General features: G+C 50.3%; 1 protein-coding gene across 1 annotated transcript in view; it reads right to left on the bottom strand.

The window, feature by feature from the left end:
- Positions 1-23,746, bottom strand: part of TIAM2 (TIAM Rac1 associated GEF 2) — a gene marked incomplete at its 5' end in the record, with an annotated part of 82,111 nt that extends 58,365 nt beyond the window's left edge. Inside the window, 6 exons of the mRNA XM_081093681.1 lie at positions 1,584-1,730; positions 2,315-2,500; positions 10,857-11,081; positions 13,712-13,884; positions 19,024-19,459; positions 22,580-23,746. Of these exons, the coding sequence (XP_080949807.1) occupies positions 1,584-1,730; positions 2,315-2,500; positions 10,857-11,081; positions 13,712-13,884; positions 19,024-19,459; positions 22,580-23,746 (2,334 nt within the window). The remainder of the gene's footprint in view (positions 1-1,583; positions 1,731-2,314; positions 2,501-10,856; positions 11,082-13,711; positions 13,885-19,023; positions 19,460-22,579) is intronic.
- Between the last annotated feature and the right edge of the window lie 2,741 nt (positions 23,747-26,487).

Raw genomic sequence — 26,487 nt, 5'->3', positions numbered from 1 at the left:
GTGCAGGAGGCAGCTGAATCGATGTTTCTCTCTCATCGATGTTTCTGGCTCTCTCTCCCTCTCCCTTCCTCGCTGTAAAAAATCAATAAAATATATTTAAAAAAATAAAATAAAAGTCAGAAAATAAAGCTCCATAAAATGTGACCCTCGCTTCCACATGATATGGAAAGCGGAGTCAGAGTAATAACAAACTGTCAAACATCAAAACAAGACCCTCTTCGGACATCATCTTGCACTTTCCCTGTTCCCTTAGATCAGTGGTCGGCAAACTGCGGCTCGCGAGCCACATGCAGCTCTTTGGTCCCTTGAGTGTGGCTCTTCCACAACATACCGACTTCTGCGCATGGGCCACAAAGTTTCAATCGCACTGTACATGTGCGCCCGCACATGGTATTTTGTGGAAGAGCCACACTCAAGGGGCCAAAGAGCCGCGTGTGGCTCGCGAGCCGCAGTTTGCCAACCACTGCCTTAAGTCATCATAGGATAACTCATCTGTCCGAGAGTCTCTGGAGAAACAGCAATCCTAAAACATGTCAGTCAGCAGCATGAAGCCAGGTCGTGCACCGGGCTCAGTGTTAGAAAAAGCTTCAGCGAGGAGCTCTCAGAATGTCCTGAAAACAATTCAGTGCACGTGGCCGCAACTCAACACTGAGTGCTCAAGCTATTTGTTACTTGATAAGATGTGCAAACAGCCGCCCTTCCTCAAGGAAATTCAGTGGCAGCAACAGGCTGGTGTGTCAGGGCTTTGGATGCAGGATGGCCAAGTCCCGACCCCGCGGCTGCGGGTGAACAGGGGGAAGGAAGCCCCTAACCCGCCCAGGCCTCAGGCTCCTCGTCTGAGAAATGTAATGGCAAAGGGCCTACTTCAGTGATGGTGAACCTATGACACGCGTGTCAGAGGTAACACGTGAACTCATTTTTTTGGTTGATTTTTCTTTGCTAAGTGGCATTTAAATATATAAAATAAATATCAAAAATATAAGTCTTTGTTTGACTATGGTTGCAAATATCAAAAAATTTCTATATGTGACAGGGCACCAGAGTTAAGTTAGGGTTTTCAAAATGCTGACACGCCGAGCTCAAAAGGTTCGCCATCACTGGCCTACTTCGTCCGGGTCACAAGGAAGCCAGGTGTCTGCACGATCCATCGAATAGTAGCTGCAGTTACTCTGATCACTAATCACACACATTTATTTTAATATAAAATCTATAGGAAACATAAATATTAGTACGAAAGGCAATGAAAATGGGGATTCTTTTCTGATTCTTCTTCTTGTGTTACCAAGCACCCCAGGAGTGAGCAAGGGGCGCCAAAAGGAAAGTGAGCAACTTGTGTGTTTCATTTGGGGGGAAAGTGCAGGCTAAGGCTGCATTCCTTTGAACTAACTCTGATCCTATTGTTAACGGACAGTGAGCTTTTATGATTTGCAGACGTGAGGGGGGGACCCAGGGTTTGCAGCAGTGTGTGGGTGGGGGGGAGGGGTGAAGGGAGGACCCAGGATTTGCAGCAGTGTGTGTGGGGAGGGAGAGGGGAACCAGGATGTCCCAGGAGGCCTGTGGTCACTGGGAGTGGAGGCACTTGCCTGCGTTAGGGAGGGCCTCTTCTCCTTGCCTCTTCTTGCCAGAGTGTCCAGCCCTTTCAGAGAAGAAAACAGGCCCTTCTTGCTTCTCCCTCGCTGGGTCAGCGAGAGCGTCCGCTTGCGGAAAGCCGAGTCGTCTCGAGAACACACCTGATTCAGAACAGTTTAGAGCCTGGAGGGTGGTATCGGGGTGACGGAACCAAGCCCGGCCTGACAGCGCCCGCTGCCTGCTTTACAGGCTCTGACCGCCCCTTCGGAAGCTGCGGCGTGGTTGGCGTGGCCGATGGGCACCCACCACAGAGCATAACCTACTGGTTAGATGGCCCTGACCACCTTCAGATCCCTCCACGGGGGCAGCAGGGGGAAGACACCCACAGACCCCTCCCAGGCTGAGCGAGGACCCACAGACCCCACCCACAGGTGCGGCTTCAGGAAGCCCCGGAATATAACCTTCAACCAGCCCTTTAATTCACCCAGTGCGGCCACCCCCGGGCACCCGCCCTCCTGACCATCCTGGAGGGACAGGGGAAAAGCAGATGTGGATGTGAACGCTCAGCAACCGTCTCCCAGGAGCTGGGAGCTGGGTCCCAGGAGCAGCAGCGGAGCCAGGATGCTGCCCACCCTCCACCCCCAGCGCTCGCCACGGGCCCTGCTGGGTCACTGGGCGCGGTCCCAGCGGAGCTGAGGGCCAGGAGCCAGAAAAGGGGAGCGCCCTCCGTCCCCCGGGCACTCACCAGTGCGTGGAAAGAGGAGACGGACAGGATGCCCAGCCGGCCCAGGGCCAGCTTGGAGGGGCGGCTGGCGGCGGCCAGCAGGCTCTTGGGGTTGGGCAGCTCCCCGCCTTGCAGGCTGGCCAGGTAGCAGCGCATCCGGAACAGATCCATGTGGAACCTCTCCAGGTTCTGCTCCCACTGCTGAATCTGGGGGGGCAAGAACAGAGCAATTTAAAGAAGTGAAAATGTGATCCCTGTCACATACTGTGGCCTGGCTGAAATGAGCCCTCCACCCTCCCCCGGCTCACCCCTCTGCCAAAACACAGCCAGCAGGTCAGACAGCACAGCATTGCGACGGGGGTCCCCATGGTGCCTTGCCCAAGGGGCACGACTTCTGGAGACACCTGACCTAGGTAGAGGCACAATAGGAAGTCAGCTTTCCCACTGTGTGCCATTCCCTCACGTTTACAGATGCACTGATGGATCACACATGGATGCTGGACGTGTGTGTGTGTGTGTGTGTCGGGGGGGGGGCATGGCTTTACATTTCTGCACATTCTGAGTAAGTAACTCAAGATAGTAAGAAGCAAATGCACTTTAGTTGGGATCAGGACTAGTAAAGCGATCAGGCACAGGGAAAAGATATTCCCAGCCCGTCTCACACCTGTCTTCTCGAGCTGATTCCTGAAAATCCACAATTATAAGCGCACTATTCTGTCTTCTAATAAAATGCTGCTGTTTATTAAAGCTTCTCCTTTATTCATACAACTCCATGTGAACCAGTTTCTGAGATACTTTCTAGGGCTTCTGTTGGGGGTGGAGGCATAAGAGAAGGAAAACCAATGAGCCCCTGGATACCAGGAGATAAAGAAGCCCATGCCATCCACAGTGGGTGAAAAGAAATAGATACATAAAATAAAATAAAATCCAGGTCTATGCCAATCACTATAGATCAAGGACGATGACAATCTCTCACACTGTCACTGAATTCTGCACTTTACAAAGTGTTTTTAAAGGCATCACTTAATGTACTTATGTGACTGCACATCAAAGTGCAACTGGGAGGTGAAGACAGTGCCATCTTAAACAGGGAATCATAACGTTTTGTCAGAAACACTGTGATAATCTCCACCCAAAACGTGGGACAAAATGGAGGTGAATTCACGGGAAGAGCATGGATTCAGAGGCTTGGGTTTGTTGGAGGGAAGACAGGGCTGGCAGACCCCAACCGCTTAAAGCAGATCTTACAAAGCTCAAGAAGTGTGCCGAAGTTCAAAACATGGGTATCCCAGTCACTACTGTACATTGTAGAGGCGACTTTTAAATTGAAATTAGAAAATACAAATGAGATGGGACCTGAGGACCGCTCTGTTTCAACAATGCTTCCTGTCCTCCTCCTGACTGGGCCGTTGCGATGGTTCATTCTGTGGGTCAATCTGACTGGGCCAAGGAGTGTCCGGCTGTGGGGTCAAACACTATTCTGGGTGCTTCTTTGAGGATGCGCGTGGATGAGATTAACTTTAAATGGGTAGACTGAAAAGCAGACTGCCCTTTCTAATGTGGGTGGGCCTCATCGAATCAGGTAAAGGCCCGAATAGAACAAAAAGGCTGAACCCCTCTCCTCCACCCCGACCCCCCTATACTCCCCCCCAGCCACCGTAAGGGAGAATTCCTCCTGCCTAAAGGCCTTCCAACTGAGATGTTAGTTTTTTCTGCCTTTGGACTTGAACTGAATCACTGGCTCTTCCTGCCCCTTGAGCCTGCCAGTCTTGGGCTGGAGCCAGCTCTCCGGGGTCTCCGGTTGCTGACTCGCTCTGCAGATCTTGGGACTTGCCCACCTCCATAATCACACGGGTCTATCCTTTCTAATAAGTCTCTTTATATTTTTCCATATGTCCTATTGGTTCCATTTCTCTGGAGAACCCTGACTAATGCAGCCTTTATCCCCATAGATCTCTGAGGCAAAGCAAGCCATCATTAGTCACACATCTAGTCCATACCTCAAGACAGTAATTACCTGGTTGTTTTAAGGCCATGGCTTTTTATAGAGAGAATCAGTCATGGAGGTTAAATGAGGATTTGTGGTTGGATAAGAACAATAAAATATTTGACTTTTTCCCCATAGAGTCACCAAACTGGTAGGGAAGGACTTGGGGGAATATGCAGGTGGAAGTACAGTCAGACATGGAGTCAGAGGCTGGGGTTACGGGGAGGGAAGAGGACAGCAGAAAGACTGGACTCATGGGGGGAAAGGTGACTCACGTAATACTTTAAACAATAAAGAATTTAAATAAATAAAGTTTACATGAAGAGGAAAAAAAAGATTAAACAAAGGAAAAAAGAGAGACAGACTGGACGCACAAGCTCAGAACAGATCTTGTAACACTGAGAAAGTCTGGCAACATAGGCAATGAGGCTGCCGGGGGAGTAGGAGTACCCCACCTTTTCATCTCAGCACAGGAGGCTGAGGCCCAGGAGGGAAGTGACTTGCCCAGGATCACATTATAAGCTGCCCTTCCAGACCAGCAAGGCTCACAGCTGCTGCCGAGTGAACAATAGGTAGGGAGGAGCCTCTACCATGTATTCACAACTCAGCTGGGTCCCAGGTCTCCTCACTCCCAAGGCAGCTATCTGTGTCCTACCCAAGAACTACTTCAGCAACTTGTATTTAAATTTCTATCCAATTACCAACTGTTTCCCTCCCCACAGCCCGAGTGTTCTACATACAGGATGTAAGACCATCTACGCTCTCACGTGGGGGCCCTATGCATAGCGAACATTTTGCATTTCAATTTCCTACCAGCCACGTGCAAGTTCAGCCCAAATTTAAAGTAATGTTATGTTTTATAATTATGCCTCAAAAGATGAGGTAAAGGAGGAGATGGAGATATATTTTTTAAAGGGAGAAATAGAAGACAATTTTGTAGCTACCTATCCATACACTACCTTAGGAAAATGCAATCATCATCACTAAAACAGTAATGTTATCTGACATCACATTTTTCAGAGAAGTTCTGGAGATTTTTTTTCCTAACATCATCTAAAATTAAAATGCCCCAAATCAAGTCTCCTATACAAAGGCTGTTTTTTTTTTCCATTTTTCAAAATTCCTGAAAAACTGATAATTGCCCCTCGATATTTCTTCATTTTTAAAATAAATCTCAGGACATGAAAATAAAAACTCAACTTCTTTGAAGAGTAAGCTTCCATTTCTTTCTTTTTAAAATAAATTTTTATTTATTGATTTCAGAGAGGAAGGAAGGGGCGGGGGGAGAAACATCAATGAGGAGAGAGAATCATCGATCAGCCGCCTCCTGCACACCCCACACTGGGGTTAGAGCCCACAACCCGGGTATGTGCTCTGACTGGGAATTGAACCACGACCTCCTGGTTCATAGGTCAACGCTCAACCACTGACCCACACCGGCCGGGCAAGCTTTCATTTCTTTTAATCATCCATGCACAAAACAAAACAAAAGAATGAAGAAAACTTGCTCTAAGGAGGTTTCCATTGTCTTTCATTTTAAATGGAAAAATTAACAATATTAAGGAGGGAAACTCCCATTTTTAAGCACTTTCACAGATATAATGTACACGCTTCCTCTTTATTGCTAACATAGCTGTATTCACTTACTGAGCACTGGAAAGTGGGAGGGGGAGGAGATGGAGTCCAAGGCCGAACACACCAGATGAATAATGACACAGAAAAAGATGACCAGCACAGGCAGGCCACACCCAGCACTCCTCACACAGTATTTCCTACCACTTAGTCATCTGATCGCAGTGCTTGGTCATTCGTCCACCACCAGGCTTGTCCTGAAAGACGAATGTTCTTCCCTTTTGACAGAAGAAGCTGAAAAGCTCCATGTTCCAAGCACCAAAACCTACCTTCACAGAGAAACCCACGCAGTAACGCAGACCACACTGAGGCTAACTAGTGTTAGAACAACCAGCTACGGTTGTTTTGTTTTGCCTTTCAGGTATAATTCACATGCCAGGAATTCAGTTTTATGATAAATACACTTCCCATCAAGTTGAGCTGAATATTCCAAGTTGCGAAAACAAGTAAATTAAGGATTGCTTTCTCTTTTATATAAAACCAGCCATTGCCTGGTTAATTAGCAAGTAAAACATAATCTGACTCACAAAAGTCTTTCTGAGAGAGGCAAGAGAGCCCTTTGGTTAGAAGCGCAGACCTGTGTGACATTAGGAAACGTACTTAATCTCTCTCGGGGTCTATTACTCATCCTTCAAATGGGTGGTGCACACAAACTTGACCCCATGGAGTTCCTGTGAAAACATACATGATCATGGCCCAAGGAGATGTTAGCTGGGGAAGGAAGGAAGGAAGGAAGGAAGGAAGGAAGGAAGGAAGGCAGGCCGGCCGGCCTGGGGGAAAGAGGCTGAGAGCTGGAGAGGAGCAGGGTGGCGAGTGGGGTGGGGACCATGGCAGAGAAGGACTCAAAGTGGGCAGAAGAGGAAGGAAGACACAGGTGCATTCGCTGATGAACTCGAGTGAAGTCCCAGGGGGACAGGCTCAGAAAGCGACAGATCCTTCAGGGCTGGGGGATGTCCGGCCCTCGGGCCACGTAAGGCCTGCAAAAGCATTTGGTCTGGCCCTGCCAAGGCACTGGGGTGAGTTACAGTAAGTAAATGTTTGACCAAATAAATAGCAGGCTAATTTTTAAGTTGCTAATTTTGTATGGCCCTCGAATGGTGTTATAATTATCCAAATGGCCCTTGGCAGAAAAAAGGTTCCCCACCCCTGCTTTAGGCGGTCATACTTCATACGAGGAGCAACCTTATGCACAAGGAGGTAATTATAGAACAGTGTGCTGAGCAGTGATAGAGACGCCAAGACTTACGGGAGAGCAGAAGGGGGCCCTGATGGAGAGGGTGGGAGGGGAGGCAAGGGCAGCTCCTTGTACCCCGTCCCTCTGACGGCAAGGGGTCCGGGGGTGGAGGACAGTCTGCATGCAGGGGTGTGGCTCACGTGGGTCTTCTCTGCCTGAGGCAAAACCCAAAGAAGAAGTGGAAGTTTGGTGTTTGTAAGATGAAGGTGGAGGTGGGGAGAGGTTACCAGGGACTGTATTTTGTAAGCAATGGGGAGCCACTAAAAGATTTTTAAACATAGTCATCCCATGATCAGATTCGCTTTTAGATGCAAAAAGCACTCTGGCCTTGTGTGTAGGATGCATCAGAGGAAGGGCAATCCTGGCAGCGTCCGCGGTGGTACAGAGAAGACAGACGGGAGGCGGGCCTAGTCACCCTCCATCTCTCCCCCTGCAACCCCCGCACATCATGTGCCTGAACAGTCACAGGCCAGGGGCACCGCATGGTTTCAGAGCGCCCTGCCTGCGCTCGGGCTGGCCCTTGGCCTGGAATGCCCGTCTCCATTCCTCTTCTGATGAACTCCGTCTCATTTTTTAAGAAGCAATTCAGGCATGCCTCCACCAGGAAGTCCTCCATGACTACACAGGAGGCTACACTTCCAGTTTGTCTTCCGAACACTCTGGAATATCATTTGCCCTGAATTCATTACATGATGTTGAAATTCCATGCTCAGCTCTCTATTACCCTGCTCATCTGAGAGCACCTTGATGGTTAAGGCAGCATCTCCTCTGAGTCCCTAGTCTGTGCGCATTTGCCTGGCCCAGACTTGCACCCACAGAACTAAACTGAATGCTAATCTCCTGCCCCAAATCCTTCCGCCACCTCCACGCTGCCTCCTGAGTGAGGCCCACGCTTTGGCCTGTCTCCCTCACAACCCTTCACAGCCTCTCCGTCACTTACTCTCCAAGTTGCTTGCCCCCACCACACGCCATTATGTATTGTATTTCCCTCCGGCTCTGTTCCCTTCCCCAGCTTCCAATTGTCCAAATTCAATCCGTCCTCTGTCATTTTAAAACCTGAAGTAAACATCTGAGATGAAGCCCACGTTTCACAAACCCAGAGCCCTCCCAAGCCCACCAACCAAGAGTGTGCGCCCCCCTGCACCGCCCCCGTTCTAACCGCCCCTCGCTCTCGGTCCAGTGACCCACGGGGAGTGAGAAAGGCGCAGAGCTAATCAGGGGTGGGGGGGAGGATGGGGGAAGCCGCCTGGGAGGAAGCCACGACCGCCTAAGGGTGGTGAGGTTTTGTCCCTGTTTACTTGTTGAAAATAATAAACAGAAGGGGGGAAAAAAGTTCTAACTGGACTTAATTTACAGCTCTTCCTGCCTCCCAACTTCAAAAGGAAGCCGACATGTGGCCTGGCCGCGTGGCCGGCTCCACACGGGATACGCTCAAATGAAAGTTGCGTCCCTCTGCCCCACCCAGACCCCAGAGGCCCCGGGGCCAGACCATAAGATGGGTGTCTTAAAGCACAGCATCCGGCACACAACGGGACGAAGTGCAGCCGCTATTGTTGTCCGTGTCTTTTTATTTGGACAAGCCACTGGCCGTGATCTTGTCCACCCCAGTTCTTCCAACCAGACCTGTCGCAGAGACTTCATCTTGCATGATGTAATGTGCCCTGTAGGTTCAGCTATTATTAAGCTATGAGTGACTTTTTTTTTCTTCTGAGATTCTTGAGGTCTCTGGGGGAAAGCTCTACATGAATAAAACAATATTTTCTTTCATGTAAAATAAAGTTCAGATTTTAAAATCAGTGGATAAAGCACGGCTCTTGTAAAGACGTTTTCCAAAGGTAGTTTCGAGAAAACGACACTTATGGGATATGTGAGAGATCACGTTCTTATTGGCCTTGCTTTGTAAATACCTTTGCCTTTGTAGCTTCACAGAACGTTCTCCACAGACCATCTCATAAAAGTAACTGTAAGCACTGCTGGCCCCCTTCACATTTCATACACCTCGTGTCTGCAAGTCGAGGGCACAGAGCATCTGGCACACCAGGCAAGGCCAGTGGGTGCAGAAAGGGAGTTCATGTTGCCCGCTGCAAAGCCCTCTGGGAAAACACCCTGACACACTGCCACTCCGGTGAGGAGGAGATTTCAGGTGGGATTTCTGAAGGTCAATCTCAATGATTTCTCCCCAAAATTCACAAGCCTCACTAGCATGAGATGGGAGTGTGTGCATGGGAGGGGAGAGGAAAACGGGACGGGGGAGGGGAGCACTGAAATGAAAAACTGGTAGTTTTTGTGCTTAAAGCCCTGGGAGGGACGATTCTGCCGAAGGATGCAGAACGGGCCACAAGCAAGAATTGCCCTAACTCTTTAAAACAGTTTCTCCTCGGGCACCCCACCGCCCAGACCTTGGGTCTGCGTGGGCATTCATGTGAGAGTCACCCCTCACATCCCACTCAGAGAATGACCCCAACGGTGACATCACAAAATAAGTATTTACCAACTGTGGGCAAGGGAATAAAGTTCCATTTAATGAAAATATTAAATTTCTAAAAATGCTGGCTTGGACTTCATAGGGCCATAAAGAGGAAAAGCGGAGGAGGAGGAGGGAGGAGACGAGCCAGGAGCCATTCCGTGGCACTAAATTTCCCTTTCGCTCCCTAGACCTAAACCTGTGACGATACATAAAGTCTCAAAAACTCCAGGCTGGGCATCCCACCAGAGGACTCCCGTGTGGCTTCAAGGTTCAGGTGTGGAGAGCCTGTAAGAGTTAAAGCCACACTTCCCCACCCCCCACACACACACTCCAGTCGCCACGAGAGCTCTGAGTGGGCGCCCTGAGCCGTCTGAGGCACAGGACCACGGAGCACAGAGCTGTCACTGACACTCGTCCGTGTGTTAGGTTGTCTGAGCAAACAAAAACAAACGCTAAGAAGCTGCTTCTCCTCCTCCGAAAGGCAAAGAGCACAAACTCCACCTGTTTCATTGTCACACGCGTGTGAAATCAGAGCAGCGAAGGCGTTTTCCTTAGCACGTCAGCTGCAATGGAAACAACGCTGGTTTCTGGAACCCACAGATGCAGGAATCTTACCTCTCAGCCTCTAGGGCAGCGGTTCTCAACCTGTGGGTCGCAACCCCTTTGGGGGTCGAACGACCCTTTCACTGGGGTCGCCTAAGACCATCGGAAAACACATATATAATTACATATTGTTTTTGTGGTTAATCACGAGGTTTTCATTATGTTCAATTTGTAACAATGAAAATACATCCTGCATATCAGATATTTACATGACGATTCATAACAGTAGCAAAATTACAGTTATGAAGTAGCAACGAAAATAATTTTATGGTTGGGGGTCACCACAACATGAGGAACTGTATTAAAGGGTCGAAGCATTAGGAAGGTTGAGAACCACTGCTCTAGGGTTTTATTCTACAGAGTTTGTTCTGAAAGTGACAGTGTCTGAGAGACTCAGAGAGGCAAGGGGAGCTGCTCAATATTAGGAAAAAAGATTTTGGCACAAAATATCGCATGAGATGTGCACAGCAGCCAAAGGCTGGAAAGCACATCCCACCACCCACGCCACAGACACGCAGCCACCAGGTGCTGGGATGAGAAGCCTGGACAGCTGCTCTCGGGAGACAGGGAAGGCCGCTGCCCGCCGAGTGTGCTGTGCGTGGCCGAGCCAGGGGAGGGCCGTCCGGGGCAGCAGCCGTACCTGGTTCTCTATGGCTTTCCTGTTCTTGGGGTCGCTGACCACGGACAGCTGCAGCTCAGCCATCTTCTTCATCTTGCTGTCCATGTCTATCTTCTGCGCCAGGTTTCTGGTCTGGTTCTTCAGCAGCCGCACCGTGTCCTCCTTGCCGCGCTTCTTTGCAAAGAGGGATGCGCACGCCGAGTGGATGGCGGTGACCCAGTTTTCCAGATCGGTCTGGCTAGTGGCCTACACGCAGGAGGGTAAATAAGTAAAATAAAAATAAACACTCTTTAGAATTGTTTTAGTGCAAAGTGCTCTCCACAGTGGCAGGCTGGGCTTTGATGTATAACCCCTAAGGGGTACGTACCTTCACTCCCTAAAACTGTCTAATTTCGAAAACACACACAACCACTCAACTCGGGTTCACAGCTCCCCTGATTCCAGGGGGCCTGGGAGAACATGGGGAGCAGAGCAGAAATAATCCTGCCCGGCCCATGTGGCTCCGTTGGCTGAGCATCAGCCATGAACCTGGAGGTCACAGTTCGATTCCCGGTCAGGGCACATGCCTGGGTTGCAGGCTCCATCCGCAATGTGGGGCACGCAAGAGGCAGCCGATCAGTGATTCTCATCATTGATGTTTCTCTCTCTCTCTCCCTCTCCCTTCTTCTCTCTGAAATCGATTTAAAAACATATATATATATATGATCCTGCAGCCCCAACATGTGGGAAGATGAGCTAGAATCAAGCTGTAAGCCTAGGGCGGGGGAGTAATAAGAAAGCCAGGTATGGCCACCCAGTGTTGCATTGTGCTGCTCTCTCAAGATGGCTTATGCTCATAATTTTAATAGAATGAGAAAATAGTAGGACTAAAATATTAAAATTTGAAACCAGGATATGAAATTTCATGTCTACAGTATGGACTCAATTATGAAAAATGTCAGTGAAAGAATGTTTTTTTTCCTCTACTCTCAGAACCTTCGGACACAAAGACAATGATGCTGTCACATGAGGGTTATATTTCATTCAAAAGCAATAAAGAAAGTCTGAATAGAGCAGGATGGGTGGAGGCGCGTGGCTCTCAGCAGGCGGAGAGCACTTTCAGTTCCCGACGTGCAGAAATAGCCACACGCATCCCAGCTCCAGGGAAGATCCCCAGTGACCTCCAGCTCATACACTTGGACCTGCTGCGACAATTTCTTAATTCCTCATTTTGCCTGAATCACAAAATGAAATACCCATTTCACACTTGCCCCTAAGGAGACCATGTAGACTTAATCTGATGTATTTACCTTCCTGGCCATTTAGATCAACATTAATTCATTACTTTGCTTTAAAGATCATAGAACAGTGGTTCTCAACCTTCCTAATGCCACTACCCTTTCATACAGTTCATGTTGTGGTGACCCCCAATTTCATTGTTACAAATTGAACATAATTAAAGCATAGTGATTAATCACAAAACAATATGTGATTATATATGTGTTTTCCGACAGTCTTAGGCAAACCCTGTGAAAGGGTCGTGCGACCCCCAAAGGGGTTGTGACCCACAGGTTGAGAACCGCTGTCATAGAAGGTTTAAGCGACTTTTCTGTTAAGAGGAGGGAAATCAAATCTCGGGGCCCTGACGCTGGCCAGTTCAGAGACCAAGGCATTTACCTGGTACAGGTGCTGGGAAATTCTGTTTCAGAGAACCCTTCACAAAATCCTAGACGCCCACAGCCAGCAAGAAAATGCTGTTGTCCTGCAGGGCTGCTGGGGCCCAGGACCAAGTTCAGCAGAGACCTGAACCTGTGAGTTCTCCATGACCCTCCGGCCAGAGGTAACCCACAGCCCACACGGTGTGGACAGGCATCACCGGGGGTGGGCTGGGAGGCTCTGGAGAAACACGCTTCCCTTCTCGCTATCACCCCACCTTTTGTGAGTTCACTAACAACAACAGCAATCACAGTTAGATAACAACACTAGTCCCTAGTACTTACACACACACAGTATATCAGTTACCCCTAAGGCGACCCTAGCAGCTATGATTATTCTACCGGTGGGAGGGTCCAGAGCTCACAGAAGTTGGGTGAGTGCCCCAGCGACCGAGCCAGGACTCACACCTAAGCCCCCAGTCCCAGGGTGTGGTGCCACCATTCTCTGTGACTTCTCATTTGCTAGAAAGTTGCCAAAAGTCCCAGCAGCAGATCACCTGAACCTTGACGTCCCTACCACCACTCCCCCCGGGAGATGAGACCTCAGAGCATCTGGCTGGGAGCAAGTCCTGAACAGCTGCTTCTCCCACTTCCACTGGGTCCTTAGCAAGAACCTCAGCCTCTCCTGTGTGCACTCCCTCGACTTCATCTAAGAAGCCTCCACTCGCCCGGCCCAGCGTGGCTCAGTGGTTGAGCGCTGACCTGTGAACCAGGAGGTTATGGTTCAAATCCCGGTCGGGGCACATGCCTGGGTTGTGAGCTCCATCCCCAGCGTGGGGCATGCATGATTCCCTCTCAGCATTGTTGTTCGTATCTCTCTCTCCCTCTCCCTCCCTCTCTGAAATCAATAATATATATATATATATATATATATATATATATATATATATATATATATATATATATAAATGATTTTTTTAAGCCTCCACTCTGGGAATTTCGGACCTCACACCCACGAGATCACCGGCTGTTCCCGGACAGGGATGGAGACCTTGCTTTGGATGAAGAACACCCCGTGGGCACCAGGAAATGCTCGCTGTGTGAGTGACTGACCGGCCCCGGGGCTGACGCTCGGGCTAAGCCCCAACCCAAAGCCTAACTGAGCTGTTCTCTCGTTCTGTCCCTCCCGCCCTCAGGGTACGCGCGTCGTCTGGGGCCTGCGCGCAGGAAGCTCGGCGGTACCTGGAACAGGTAGACGTCTCCGAAGGAGTTGCTGAGGCAGAACACGTTCTCCTTCTTGGGGTGCTCGGGGACGGCCTGCACGATGCTGTCCTCCGCAAACAGGGCGCAGCGGGGCGCGCTGCTCTGGTCCAGGGAGTTCTTCCCGTAGGTCTCGTAGAACAGCAGCGTGCAGCCTGTGGGGAGAAGCAACCCGGGCCTGTCACACGGTCCCAGGACCCAAGGAAGCCAGGAGAAGGCATGTATCTAAAACAAGCAAACCTGCATGCAGCCACTGTGTCATACAAAAGAAAATGCTGCTCTCCAAAGTGTGCCCGGGTGCATTAGCATGAACTGCTGAAAATGAGGGGTGTCTGTTCGTGCCATGTTGGTAAGAGCGATCCTATGCATGAATTGCCATTTGCTGCTGCTTACTCCCGCCAGGAACGCCTCTCGGAATCCACACGTACTGGCTCACCGGGCCCCACAGCGGCCCGGAGGGCAGGCGCGCTCATTAGCCCATTTCACAGATGGGACAGCTGAGACGACACCACCCGTGCAGGTTCCACAGCTGGACCCACACCCTCTGGCCCCAGAGGCCTCACTCTTACCCACAACACCGCATTCGAGAGAGCTCAATGCAGGAGGCCGGAGAAACTCCCATATTCGTTAACTTCCGGAGCTTGCACACTTACAGTATGCGGTCACGTGAAACCCAGTGAGCCTGGGAACCCGACCACTTATGTGAACATACCAGTTTATTCTCCAAATGCCACGTAAAACAAAATTAGTGTATTCTTTTATCTCACAGCGATAGGAACTACTACTATCATCGTACCATTTTAGACTGAGAGAAAAGAGAAAGTATTTACCCCCTGAATTTTCAAAGATTACTCCAAAAATGCTGCTGCATAAGCCTGCAAGTATAGAGCTTCTCCCAACAGGCTCACAAAGTGCTGTAGGCAGAGGTTATTAAAGGTCTGTTTTGATAATTAGATAGAATGTCCTATAATTATTATAATTATCATTTAAAAACAATTTCACTCTTCCCAGTTTCATGTCTTCCTTTAAAAACAAGTCTCAGAGGGAAGGCAGGGAGAGACTAAGAGAACTTATAGGTATGTGTGCACAGCCCATGGACAAGGCAATAGTTTAGTGAAGGCCTGGGGGAAGGGTGGCGGGGAGTGGAGGGGATCAATGGGGGAGTGTGTGGAGGTGGGGGGAGAAGAGGGCATCTGTAATACTTCCAACAATAAAGATAAATTAAAAAAACAAAAAAACAAAAACACAAATCCTAACATTTATATCATGCGGCACAGAAGGCAGGAGAGAAAGACGCCGCCCCTCGCTCCGCCCTCAGAAACAGCGCACTGTCTCCCTCCCTGTGCTTTATGGTTTCTAGAAGCACCGAGCAACTCTCTCCCCACAAACAAAACTCTAAGCGAGGCCCTCAGAGCGAGGGGAGGCAGCACGAGGTTTACGGGCAGAGCTGCTTCTGCGGGGCTGAGCGTCTCTCCCTCCAGCCACCGAATCACGTGGAGTCTTTCTGCCAGGGGCCGGTACTGCCGCTGCGTACCCAGCGCCATGCATGACCTTGGGACCAGGAATCGGGGCAAAGGCGACAGAGCAACACCAGCCCAAATTCTTTCCAAGGGTGAAGGCTGGACTTGCCCGCTTCCCTCTCATTGTGCTCCTGGCGGCCGTGGTCTGAGTCAGTGGGTCCAGAGGAAATGAACACAACCCTGGGCAGATGCCAGGGTGTTGCCCAACCCCCCGCCCCATGGCCGACAGAATGCAGCTCTCACGTGGCAGCGCGGGACCAAAACTGGACGTTTCGCGTCAGAGCCAGGCCGGGTGTAAACCAGTTTGCGGAGCGCTGTTGCTGCGGAATTTAAAGCCCAGGAAAGCAATCGCAGGTCTGTTACATCGGGTTGACCCAGCCTGGGTCTCTGATGCCGGGGGCCTCGGCTGACGGAAGGGGCTGCAGCCTATCAGGCCTGGCACCCCCAGGGTCATGGCTGTCAGGCCCCGCCCAGTCCCTGCCAGGAGCTGGTGGTGACCTGGGGAGTGGACAGTGGAAGTGCCTGTCACAGTAGCACAAAGAGAAAACAGACTGGAACAGCAGCCGTCGGACAAGAGATGTCCTGTTAGTAGAACGATCACCAGCGAAGGAGAGCCATGAGTCTCTGTTCTCCGCCAAACCCACCTTTTTGTTGACGTCCTTTGAACCCACACTCATCCCTCCATTCCTTGTCCTGTCGAGGGGCAGAGCTGCCGGCACCCTAAAATCCCTTTCGGCCCCCCCTGCTGACATCAGCCCGCTGTTGTGTATCCCGAGGGTCGCTTTAGTGACCTTGGCAACTGTTCCGCCCAGGAAGCCCCGTGAACCCCATGAAAATCCACTCATTGGAAAAGACAGGATTATCTTTGTTAAGAATGTGTCACACCCTGCGAGCCCTAAAACACAGCTGTGCCCTTAGCATCCCTATCATTCGATGCAGGTAGGTAACCAGGTGGTTTGCTAACAGGTTCTCTCTCCAGAATGCTGTTTCCAATTTCTTTACACAGATACTTCCAGGATAATTTTAAAATTCTGCCTCAATGGACACATGTGCGTATAGACACATATATATGTTTTTAACCAAGATTAAACCAAACGGCTAAGTCCAAACATTACAACTTGGATTCTAAGCCAACAACGCCAAAGTCAACACACTGAGTTCCCAGGGGAGAGAGGTGTGGAAAGCCAGTGGGGAGGGCCATGCGGGGGAAATGTCTCTATCGCATGCCTCTCCTTGGCTGCAGCGGGAAGGGAGCTTGGTAACATTTACTGACAGAGCACCCTTCACCCGTGGGTCTTGACGTGTTTTACAAGAAGCACGAGACGGCAGGGCCCAGGCTGACTGCAGATCTCGTTCATAATCATCCGAGATGACTGGGGACCGTCCCACCCCTGGAGTCGGCAGCCGGGGGTCCCGGTGTGGCTTACAGAATGGAAAACAAGAACCCTGAGACGCGCTCTTCCATCCTCCAGGGATGAGGGCCTGGGCGCCCCCGGACCCTCCAACGGCTGGCTCCGTGCAGGTGCCAGAGCAGGGACGCAGGAAGGCAGGAGTTTTTCACTTTTGTGTTTTGTTTCTTTCTTTTTACGTGAAATTCAGAACCAACTTGTCTTCCATCTATTAGACCTGTCCTGACCTCTGGTGAACCAGGTTAAATTCCATGTCTCTCCCACAAGACTGCTGTTCACTCTCAGCTCACTTCTTATTTCCTTCCGGCTAAAGAGTCCCGGATCCTTACGTCACCCTCCCTAAGGCATGGCTCTCCATCCTCCTGATGTCACCTATGGCCCTGCTTCTCACAGAATATGTACACACACACACACCCCACACACACACCACACACACCATCACACACACACCCCACACATACCCCCCATCACACTCACACTCACACACACACACACACACACACACACCATCACGCCATCACACGCCACTGCCGCCGCCATCACCCTAGGTCATACAGGGGGTGGGTGTGAAAGCTATAAGATGCCAGGGAACAACTTCCCAAAGCATCCATTTTAATCAACAAATTTTACATTAACAAAAAAAATAGGTACAGCCAGGCGGCCACTGGTGTGGCTCAGAGATTGAGCATCAACCTATGAACCGGGAGGTCATGGTTCGATTCCATGACAGGGCCCATGCCCGGGTTGCGGGTTCATTCCCCAACAGACACTCATGCCATGGACGGCCTGCACATCAAACCCCAAATCGTCTTCACTTGTCACGCTTAGCGGCCACATCTCCCTATCGTGTCCTCGGGGAGTTATTTGGTTATTAAACCTTAAAGCATAGCTTCTCCCTGCAGCATTATTTCTTGCCGGATTCAACCCATTATTCTAACTTTCCAAATCCCGTCCGTCATTCGGGTGAGAGCCTGCTTCCCCGGATGCCAAACCCAGGAGAGGCCTGTGCCTCCCTCAGCCGCACGCTGTCCCGGGACCCGAACCCGGAGCGCAGAGGACAGCAATCTGTAGGATGCTGGGCTTGGGTTTGATCAACTTCCCGTTTGCTGGGGAAGAGTTATTTAAAAAGGGAACGCCCTCCCGGTGCACCTGTCTCAGAGGCGCGTATGGGTCATGATGCAATCACGTCAGCACCCCAAGGCTGGGGGCCGGAGGGCTCAGCGTTTCTAAATAGGAGCAAACAAAGCAGAAAGCTAGCAAGGGGGCACAGTGGGGGCTCCAGCCTTTCACACACACTGTCTGGGATGTGATCCCCAGTTCTGCTTTCTCCCGAGATGAGGAAGGGCGTCAGCCCAGTGATGAGGTTGGACTCTGAACACTACACTCCGTTCCTCTGAAGAAGTCACAGGACAACCGTGCAGAAACGCCAGGGGCTGCGCGGCTGCTCTTCCTGCTCCCATCTGTGTAAGTCAGCACTGCGCCCCTGAGAGCCTTGCTCCCCCTGGGCATCTACCTCCCTTCAAGTCCATGCGCCATCCACGTGCCCACGCCAAGCAAGGCGACCCTAAGGTCCGAACAGCAATGCTTGGGAGAAACTTCTCCCAGATTCTTGTACAGTAAGAACCAAGCATTTGGTTTTCTACAGTATCAATGCGACTCTCTTCCTTCAGAAAGGTGGGAGGACACAAATCCAATAACCCAGAGGAAATCCTACTTCTACAAGCCGCACACCTCCTTGGGGTTCTGAACACGTGCCCAATAGGAAAATCAGGATCTGCACTCCAAACAACTAAACTACATTTGCTTGCTTATTTGGGGTATTTTCTTTCCTCCAGATGCAGGAAAGGTATTTTAAAAAGGTACAGAAATGCCTACAAAATAATAAGCAAAAACAATTAAATTCAATCATGGGTTAGGTGGAATCACAAATGTGAATATTCAGTAAGCCATATCTCACAGGTTTGCGAAAGTGTTTGTAGCCTGGGCCAGTGTGGCTCAGTTGGTTGGGCTTCATCCTGTGCGCCAAAGGGCCGGTTCGATTCCCAGTCAGGATATATGCCCAGGTTTTGGGCTTAATCCCTGGTAGGGGACTTGCAGCAGGCAGAGGATCCATGTCCCCTTTAACATCAATGTTTCTCTCTCTCTCTCTCTCTCTCTCTCTCTCTCTCTCTCTCTAAGAGAGAGAGAGAGAGAGAGAGAGAGAGAGAGAGAGAGAGAGAGAGAGAGACACTGTAGTAAAGCATGCAGGGAGATCCTATGCCAATTCCCTTCGCATGAGCTCAGGTGGGCGCGGGGCCCCGGGCGCCCCCAGGAAAGCGCAGAGCGGAGGGAGGATCCCAGAGCCCGCGGCCCAGGGCGCACTCACCTTTCAGTGTCACCCAGTACTGCTTCCACTTCCTCCGGGCCACCAGCTCCAGCTTCTTCTCCTTCTGCAGGGTGACCAGGGGCTTGAAGAAGAGCCAGCCGGCTTTGCGGACCACCCCCTGCTCCTTCTCGAAGAGCAGGTCCAGCTGCTCCAAGGAGCTCAGGGACTCGCTGCTGGACTCGGCCGTCTCCGTGGACGTGTCTACGTTCTCCGTGTTGGTCCTGCTGATTTCCAACTCTCGCATGAAATTTTCATAAATGTTCTGCCGGAGGGGGTCGCTGCCAATCGCGTGAGCGGACTCGCTTCTCTGGGCCAGGCGCTGCGCGGAGCCCCCCGCCCACAGCGAGGCGGGCGCCTGGAAAGGCCCCGGGGCCTCTGCATGCAGGCCGTCCGAGCGGCTGTCGAAGAAGTCACTGCCCTCCTTGGACCTCGGCTCCTGGGAGCAACCAGACGACCCCGATCAGAAGTTACGTCCCTCCAAAGAGTCCCCCCACCACACGGCACACGTGGGATACTGTGGGTCGCTGGTGGTGTTGCCACTGAGTAAGATGCTTTTCGCAAAAGTGCATCATTAATCACGTCTCTAAACCAGAAAGAACTGTGGGAATAGTGCTGCCCAGCCCAGTTTATAGCCGGTGGAGTCAATGCTTCAACAGGGAAACAGAAATACCACTGACTCTCCTCCATGTAACCTACGCTTAGCTTCAAGAAATTAATGAGTGTACTTAAAACACATGAGTGAAGATTTCTAGCCTGATGTTTCTTTGCTAACTGTGAATCGGAGTCTTAGAGGCGAAAATTCATGTCTATGCAGTCTATTTGTTTTTTCCCTGGATCCTTTTAAAGGTAAATTAGAAAATCCTAGTTCCAGGGTCAAGGGGGCAGGGACATGGGACTCAAGCTTCTAGGCACAAACCTGTCCGCAAGGTAAACACGGCCTCCAGCTTCCGGCCACCTGTCCCGCTCTAGAGTTGGGGTCTCTGGCATCTTATTTTCCCACTGAAACCATGCTCCTGAGATTCCTGATCCACAGAAGGTATACAGTGGAGCCATGCCCCCTTCCTTCATAATTAATATTGTGTACCTGATTTGGGAATTTCTTTCATGAAAAGAATTTACTATGCATTCATTCTCATCTTATTACTTGAACATCTGTTTTATTCGAGGCCAGGGGTGGGGAACCTTTGTCCTGCCAAGAGCTACTTGGATATTTATAACATCATTCTCAGGCCATACAAAATTATCAACTTAAAAGTTAGCCTGCTGTATTTGGTCAAACATTTAATTAACTCCCCCCTCATGCCTGGCAGGGTCACACCAAATGATTTCGTGGGCCTTACATGTCCCTCCGGCCGGACGTCCCCCAGCCCTGTTCTAGGCACTGGGCATGCTGAAGACATGATTCTTGGCCTTCATATGTATTTCAACACAAAATCAGAGGCAGGCAACTCTAACTAAATTTAAATTTTTATAATAACTGCTACCCCTACGAGGACTCTGTGCACTGGATACTGAACGGGCCGAGCACAGAGCTGAAACCATGAAGATTTCCTCTTACATCTAGATTACAAGTCTAGTCATTCAGGAAAAATACCTTCCATACAGCCCATTCATTGGTAAATAGCAGGGAGGTGAGCTTAAATTATGACTCAAAAGATACTGACATTCCAAACTGGGAGCTTGGTTAAGGTCGCTCTGCTGAGAGATGCTAACCACACTCACCGACTCGGCTGCTAGGGGCCTTTCAATGTTGCTTCCTTATCCATTAGAATAAAAATGAAAGAAAACTGCATCAAGGGCCATGCGCTGTTGGCCTTATTTTGAATACTGCAATGTGAGAAGGGGTTTTATTTTCCGGAATTCCACCCAGACAGCAAGTGGCAAAGTAGCAATTCCTTGCTATCTTTTGTAGGAAAATCATCAGCTCTGAAGAGTGCTTCCAAATACCCAGGGACAATAAACAGCTGACCCCGAACACGGCTATTACTAATGAAAATACTGTTTTCCGTGTGTGTTTACACAGTGTCCCAAAGCCACGTTTATTTATACATGGATACTTATGCAAGAACAGAGCAAATAAGCCAGCTGCGGTGAGTCATTTAGGAAACTTTCAAAATAGTTTGATTTAAAAAAAAAAAACTGTCACTTGTTATTCTTCAAAATCTCTTAGGAAGTGAAGCAACGCTTCGCATGTAGCATTAACACGATTTCAGCAATGAGCGGGACTCTGACTCAGAGCCCCAAACACGGGGCTGCCTCGGATACCCAGCAAGAACCACAGTGGGGTGTTCAGAAGAAGCAAAACCCCGTCAGAAAGGCACTTTCATGCCAAACTTCAACACGACCTACAAACACGCGTGGCGTTTTTCTAATGAGAGACTTCAAGCGGTGGTGCTAACTTTGAAATGTTCAAAGGTAGCAAAGACAAAAGTTTCTCCCTGAGAAATGGGAAAAGATGACATTTTAGTATGTGTAACTGATTCTTATACACAGACATGAACTTCCCCGGTCTCTAATAAATTTCTAAATCCATCCATCTAGAATCCTAATAGCCAGTGACTAGTGTTCAGCAAATAGGAATGAATGCATGAATGTCCCTAAATAGGCTGGCTCTCTGGTTGTGTTTTGGGTGTGACACTAACATGCCACGTGACAGAGGTGCACTAAGCAGACTGATTTCCTTTCCCCCAACCAGATCATCACAAACGAGGACACTGTAGCTTGACAACCAGAGCACTCCAACAGAGAATAGAGACTCCAGATGTCTCTTGGTGCCCTGGGAGCTAAGGGAAAACTCCGGTCACCACCCCTCACTTTCTAGGAAAGAGTGCCAACGTCACCTTGTCATGGTGTGCGTGCACTTTCCTTCATTGCGGGGTACGGACCGCCAGTCCTCTACAGAAGCTCCTGGGGGCTCTGCAGTCATGCGGCCCATACAGACGCTGGTCCTCCCCAGGGCACATGGAAGGACCATTTCCTCCTCCCGGCCTCCCTCCCTCCAACTTAGGCACGGCCACCTGACATGCTTTAGCCGGTAAATGTGAACAGTGTAGAGGAGAGACACGCTCTACGCAAATCAGAGACGTGGGCTCGCTGGCTCAATGCCAGTGTCAATTAGGGTCACGGCAGATGACAACTGAACATAAGTCGGCAGGCGTGGCCCAGTGGTTAAGCGTGGACCTATGAACCAGGAGGTCGCCCTTGGATTCCCTGTCAAGGAGCATGCCCGGGGTTGCGGGCTCCATCCCCAGCAGGGGGCGGGCAAGAGGCAGCTGATCAATGATTCTCTCTCACCATTGATGTTTCTTTCTCTCCCCCGCCCCGCTTCCTCTCTGAAATCAATAAAAAAAAATTTTTTTTTAAAAAAAATAAAAGAAAATGCAAATCTGAAGCAAAGGGGGGAAAAAACCCACACCTGCAAACAAGATGGCAGGTCTTGGGCTCCCTGCTCCCTGAGGCCTCCGGACCGGTGGTGCGGCGCCTTCTGCAAACACACCCATTTCCCAGAGAGGAAAGCAGAGGCCGCCTCCGGGCGCTGCACGGGGAGCTCACTGACCTGCAGCTTCCGTTTCTTCCTGGAGAGGCTCCCTGTCCAGTCGCTGATGCGGCGCATCCTGGCCTTCAGGGTGTCCTTCTTCGCCGCGTCCTCCTCCGCCAGGGCCTTGGACTTCCTGCAGGGCAGCGTGAAGGACGCGTACTGGCCGGGGTCCCCGCGCCCCACGCGGGACAGCACGTCCATGTCGGAGGCGAAGGACACGCGATGGCTGAGGCTGGCGGGGGCGCCCAAGTCCTCATCGGAGAGGCGGGCCCCGCACGGGCTGCCCAGGGCGGCCCCCGGGCAGAGCTCCCGCAGCGAGGACAGGGACGCGCTCGGGTGGAAAGGCTGCGGCGTGTCCCCGGGCGCGAAGCCCGCGTGGAGGCTGGGGGCGGGCGAGGCGGCGGCGGCGAAGGGGCCCTCGGCCTCGCTGCTGCCCTCCGCGTGGCCCCAGGGGGAGTCGTACCAGGACGACTCGGAGCTCAGGGAGCTGCCCTTGCTGGAGCGCGGGCGCGAGTGGGAGTGGGCGGGCGAGGGGCGCGGGCTGGGCGGCGAGGGCGCGCGGGGGCCCGGGCTGGGCGAGTAGCGCAGCAGCCGCACCGGCCCGCCCGCCGCCTCGGCCTCGGGGGGCGCCGGGGGGCGGCCGGCCCCGCTGTGGAACTCCACCCGCAGGCACCCGTCCAGCTTCCCCAGCGTCCTGATGAGCACCCGCGGGCTGCGCTGGTCCTCCCCGGGCGGCGTGGAGGCCAGGCTGTCGTTGCCCGCGTAGCAGTTGAGCAGGTGGCCATGGCGGTCCTTGGAGGCCGCGCGGCTCTCCGCCGGCTCCTGCCCCGCGTAGTGGAACCCGTTCTCGGTGGCGAAGGCGGCGTGGGCGCCCAGGAAGTCGCCCCCGGGGCCGATGGCCCGGGGCTTGGAGTGGGCGCCGCCTTTGGAGGCTTTGCCGGCGGATGGCCCCCCGAGCCTGGAGGCGTAAGGCTGGTTACTCTTGAAGTGAGAAAGGCAGCTTCGGGCCAGGGACCTGGACTTGTACCCCGCGCTGCCTGCGTGGGCCCATCCGTGCAAGGACTTGTCGTCTTTGGCGTGGATGCTGCGGATTTTCAGAGAGCAAGGCTTCTGCTTAGCACCAGTGATCGCATGGCTATGGTTTTTAGATCCTTGAAATGTGTACTGGCTCTCGGAGTTCCCCATTTTCACCTGGATGAAGAACAGGGGCATCAGTGAGAGCCAGGACCTAAATCGCATTCCGTACGACGGAGCTCTCTAACATCAGGAAAATGATCTTCATGTTGCAAAGGAACCAAGCAACTTCTCTCTGCCCGACACAACGCCGAAAGCAGGGACGAGACTTACCTACCGGAATCGGTTCTCCACACCGTGCAAGCAAGCCATTAGCCAGGTGGATGATACAGCATTTTTGTGTGCTGGTTACTTGAAACACATAATGTGCCCTATGAGGTCAATTCAGAAATTGAACTGGCATAAAAATTAGTTGAAGGCAGAGCTACCTTTAGGCTGGCTATTACAAGGTTTTGAATCAATAATTCTTAAAGAAAAAAAAATAGGGAAAAGTATCTTTCCTCTATCAGTCCAAATACAGTGATTTTTAATGGCCAGAGAGATATATTTTCATTCTACATAACATTGCTTACAATATAAGAGAGCACTGCTAAAAAAACTACCACATTTATAGCATAACTCCGGCTTTCCTATGTCACACAGAATAGAAATGTCACAAGGAAGGACTAGAATTCCTCAACAGCTAGGCTGAGATGAAAAAGGGGCGGGGGGGGGGGGGGCGGGGGGATAAAAGTTCTCCTTTGGGGCAGAAAAACGTTTTAGTAAAACGAATCTCTAGAGCTTTTATAAAGTCTTTAAGAGTCCTCGCCTTAGAACACGAGGAGAGAAAAAAGTTTGAATATGGCTTGTATCTCAAAAAATTGTTAGATTCTTTCAATTCCCTTTAAAACCTCAAAACCCTCAATGAGTCTACTAGTGTCGCCAGCTCAAAGTGAAATTTGACCCAAACTTTCCCCACTCAGTGTTAGTAAAGCTGGAGTTGAGGCTTCCAGTTATGTTTCCAAACACATTTAGTAGGATTTTAATTCTTTTATATCTAAAAGGTACAGCCACAAAATCAAAGTCACACGGACTGACCAAATAATGAAACCTTCACTTCTATACCTTAGTCATAGTCATGCAACTTTGCCATGACCCACAAGTCAGGTGAGCTGGATTTACCTGCAGTCTAGTTTGTGCTCTGGGGGAGATCAATGGTCAGTTGGCTTTATGAGGTCCTGGGAGCAAGGCAGCATGGTTAAGAAGTGAGTCCACGAAATGACCCTGAAAAACAGACAATATGAGAAGCTCTGTCAAGCATTTTACATCAAGTGGCCCCAAAAAAATAAAAACAAGGATTTCATGTAACTTATCTGGAGAAACAACTGCTGGGTCCAAAATCACTGTCAAAATAATAAATGAAGCGTCTGTGAACTGCCTGACTCATCGGGCTGTTTGGGAGATGTAAAGGAAGCCAGGACGGCCCATCCAACCTTGTAAAGGCCATTAACTCAACACGCAGCCTGAAGTCAAATGCATGCCTTTGTTTCAGGGGTGAGCAGGTGAAAGTGCCGGAGTGAGTCATGGCTCATCTGTCACCACCACTAGGAAAACAACTCTCAGACTCACCACACCGACAGCATTGCGGGAGCATCATCCTGATGTGACAAGAAAGTTCATTGTTCTCTATTGGACCAAGTAGCAAAAACAAAACCCAGAGTGCTGAAACACAGCGAAGCAGTCCTTGGCTAGAATAACTGAAGTTACAGAAGTTGACCTCATGAATGAGATGAACAGTTTTCCTCAAGCATATGTTTGGGCCTCACTGCACAAGGGGCAGGCAGCCCGCCTTCGGGGGGGGGGGGCGGGGGGAGACAGGCCAGGGGTGCTGCCATCTGGCAGTGATCACTGCTGGGGCACAAAGCCTTGATTTTCTCTGCAGACATAGAAAGCATTGCTATGAGGTTTCAACAGTGAATTGTTTTTCTTTAAAGAAAATAAAAGTATGAACAACCCTATACATCAACAAACTGGACAATCTGAAAGAAATGGAAAAATTCTTAGAAACAAACATACAACTTACCAAGACCTACTCTGGAAGAAATGGAAAATCTGAATAGACCAATTACTAGAAAGGAGATTGAATCAGTAATAATAAAAAAAAAATCTTCCAACAAATACAAGCCCAGGACCAGATGGCTTCACTAGTGAATTTTACCAAACACTGAAAAAGAATGAACACCAATCCTTTCCAAACTCTTCCCAAAAAAATCAAAAAGAAGAGAATATTCCCAAACTCATTTTACAAGGCCAACATTACCCCGTGATCAAAACCAGAAAAGGGCACTCCTATAAAGGAAAACTAGAGGCCAATATCCCTGATGAATACAGATGCAAAAACCCTCAATAAAACACTAGCCAACCAAACTTGACAGCACACTGAAAGGATCGTACACCATAACCAAGTGGGATTTATCCCTGGGATGCAAGGATGGTTCAATGTACACAAATCAATCAATGTACTGCATTGCATTATAAGAATGAAAGAAAAGAATCATCTAATCACCTCAATAGACACAGAGAAGGCATTTGACAAAATTCAACATCCATTCATGATAAAAACTCTTAATTAATTAGGCATAGAAGGAATATACCTCAACATAATAAAGGCCGTATATGACGATAAGCCCGCGGCTAGCGTCATACTCAACACTGACCAGTTGAAAGCGTTTCCTCTAAGATCAGGAACCTTGCATGTTAGAAGGTCGATTTGGGTACGGACTAAGCAGGAACCACTCCCAAGTGGGTCTGCCTGAAAGATCAGTGTTCAGACCCACAGGGAAATGTCTCGGTGATTAACACAGTGCTGCCTG

The sequence above is a fragment of the Myotis nattereri genome (assembly GCF_964212035.1).
Source record: "Myotis nattereri genome assembly, chromosome: 6".
In the NCBI taxonomy this organism is placed as follows: domain Eukaryota; kingdom Metazoa; phylum Chordata; class Mammalia; order Chiroptera; family Vespertilionidae; genus Myotis; species Myotis nattereri.
Note: the sequence above shows the minus strand (reverse complement) of the source record. Positions and strands in the feature narration are given on the sequence as shown.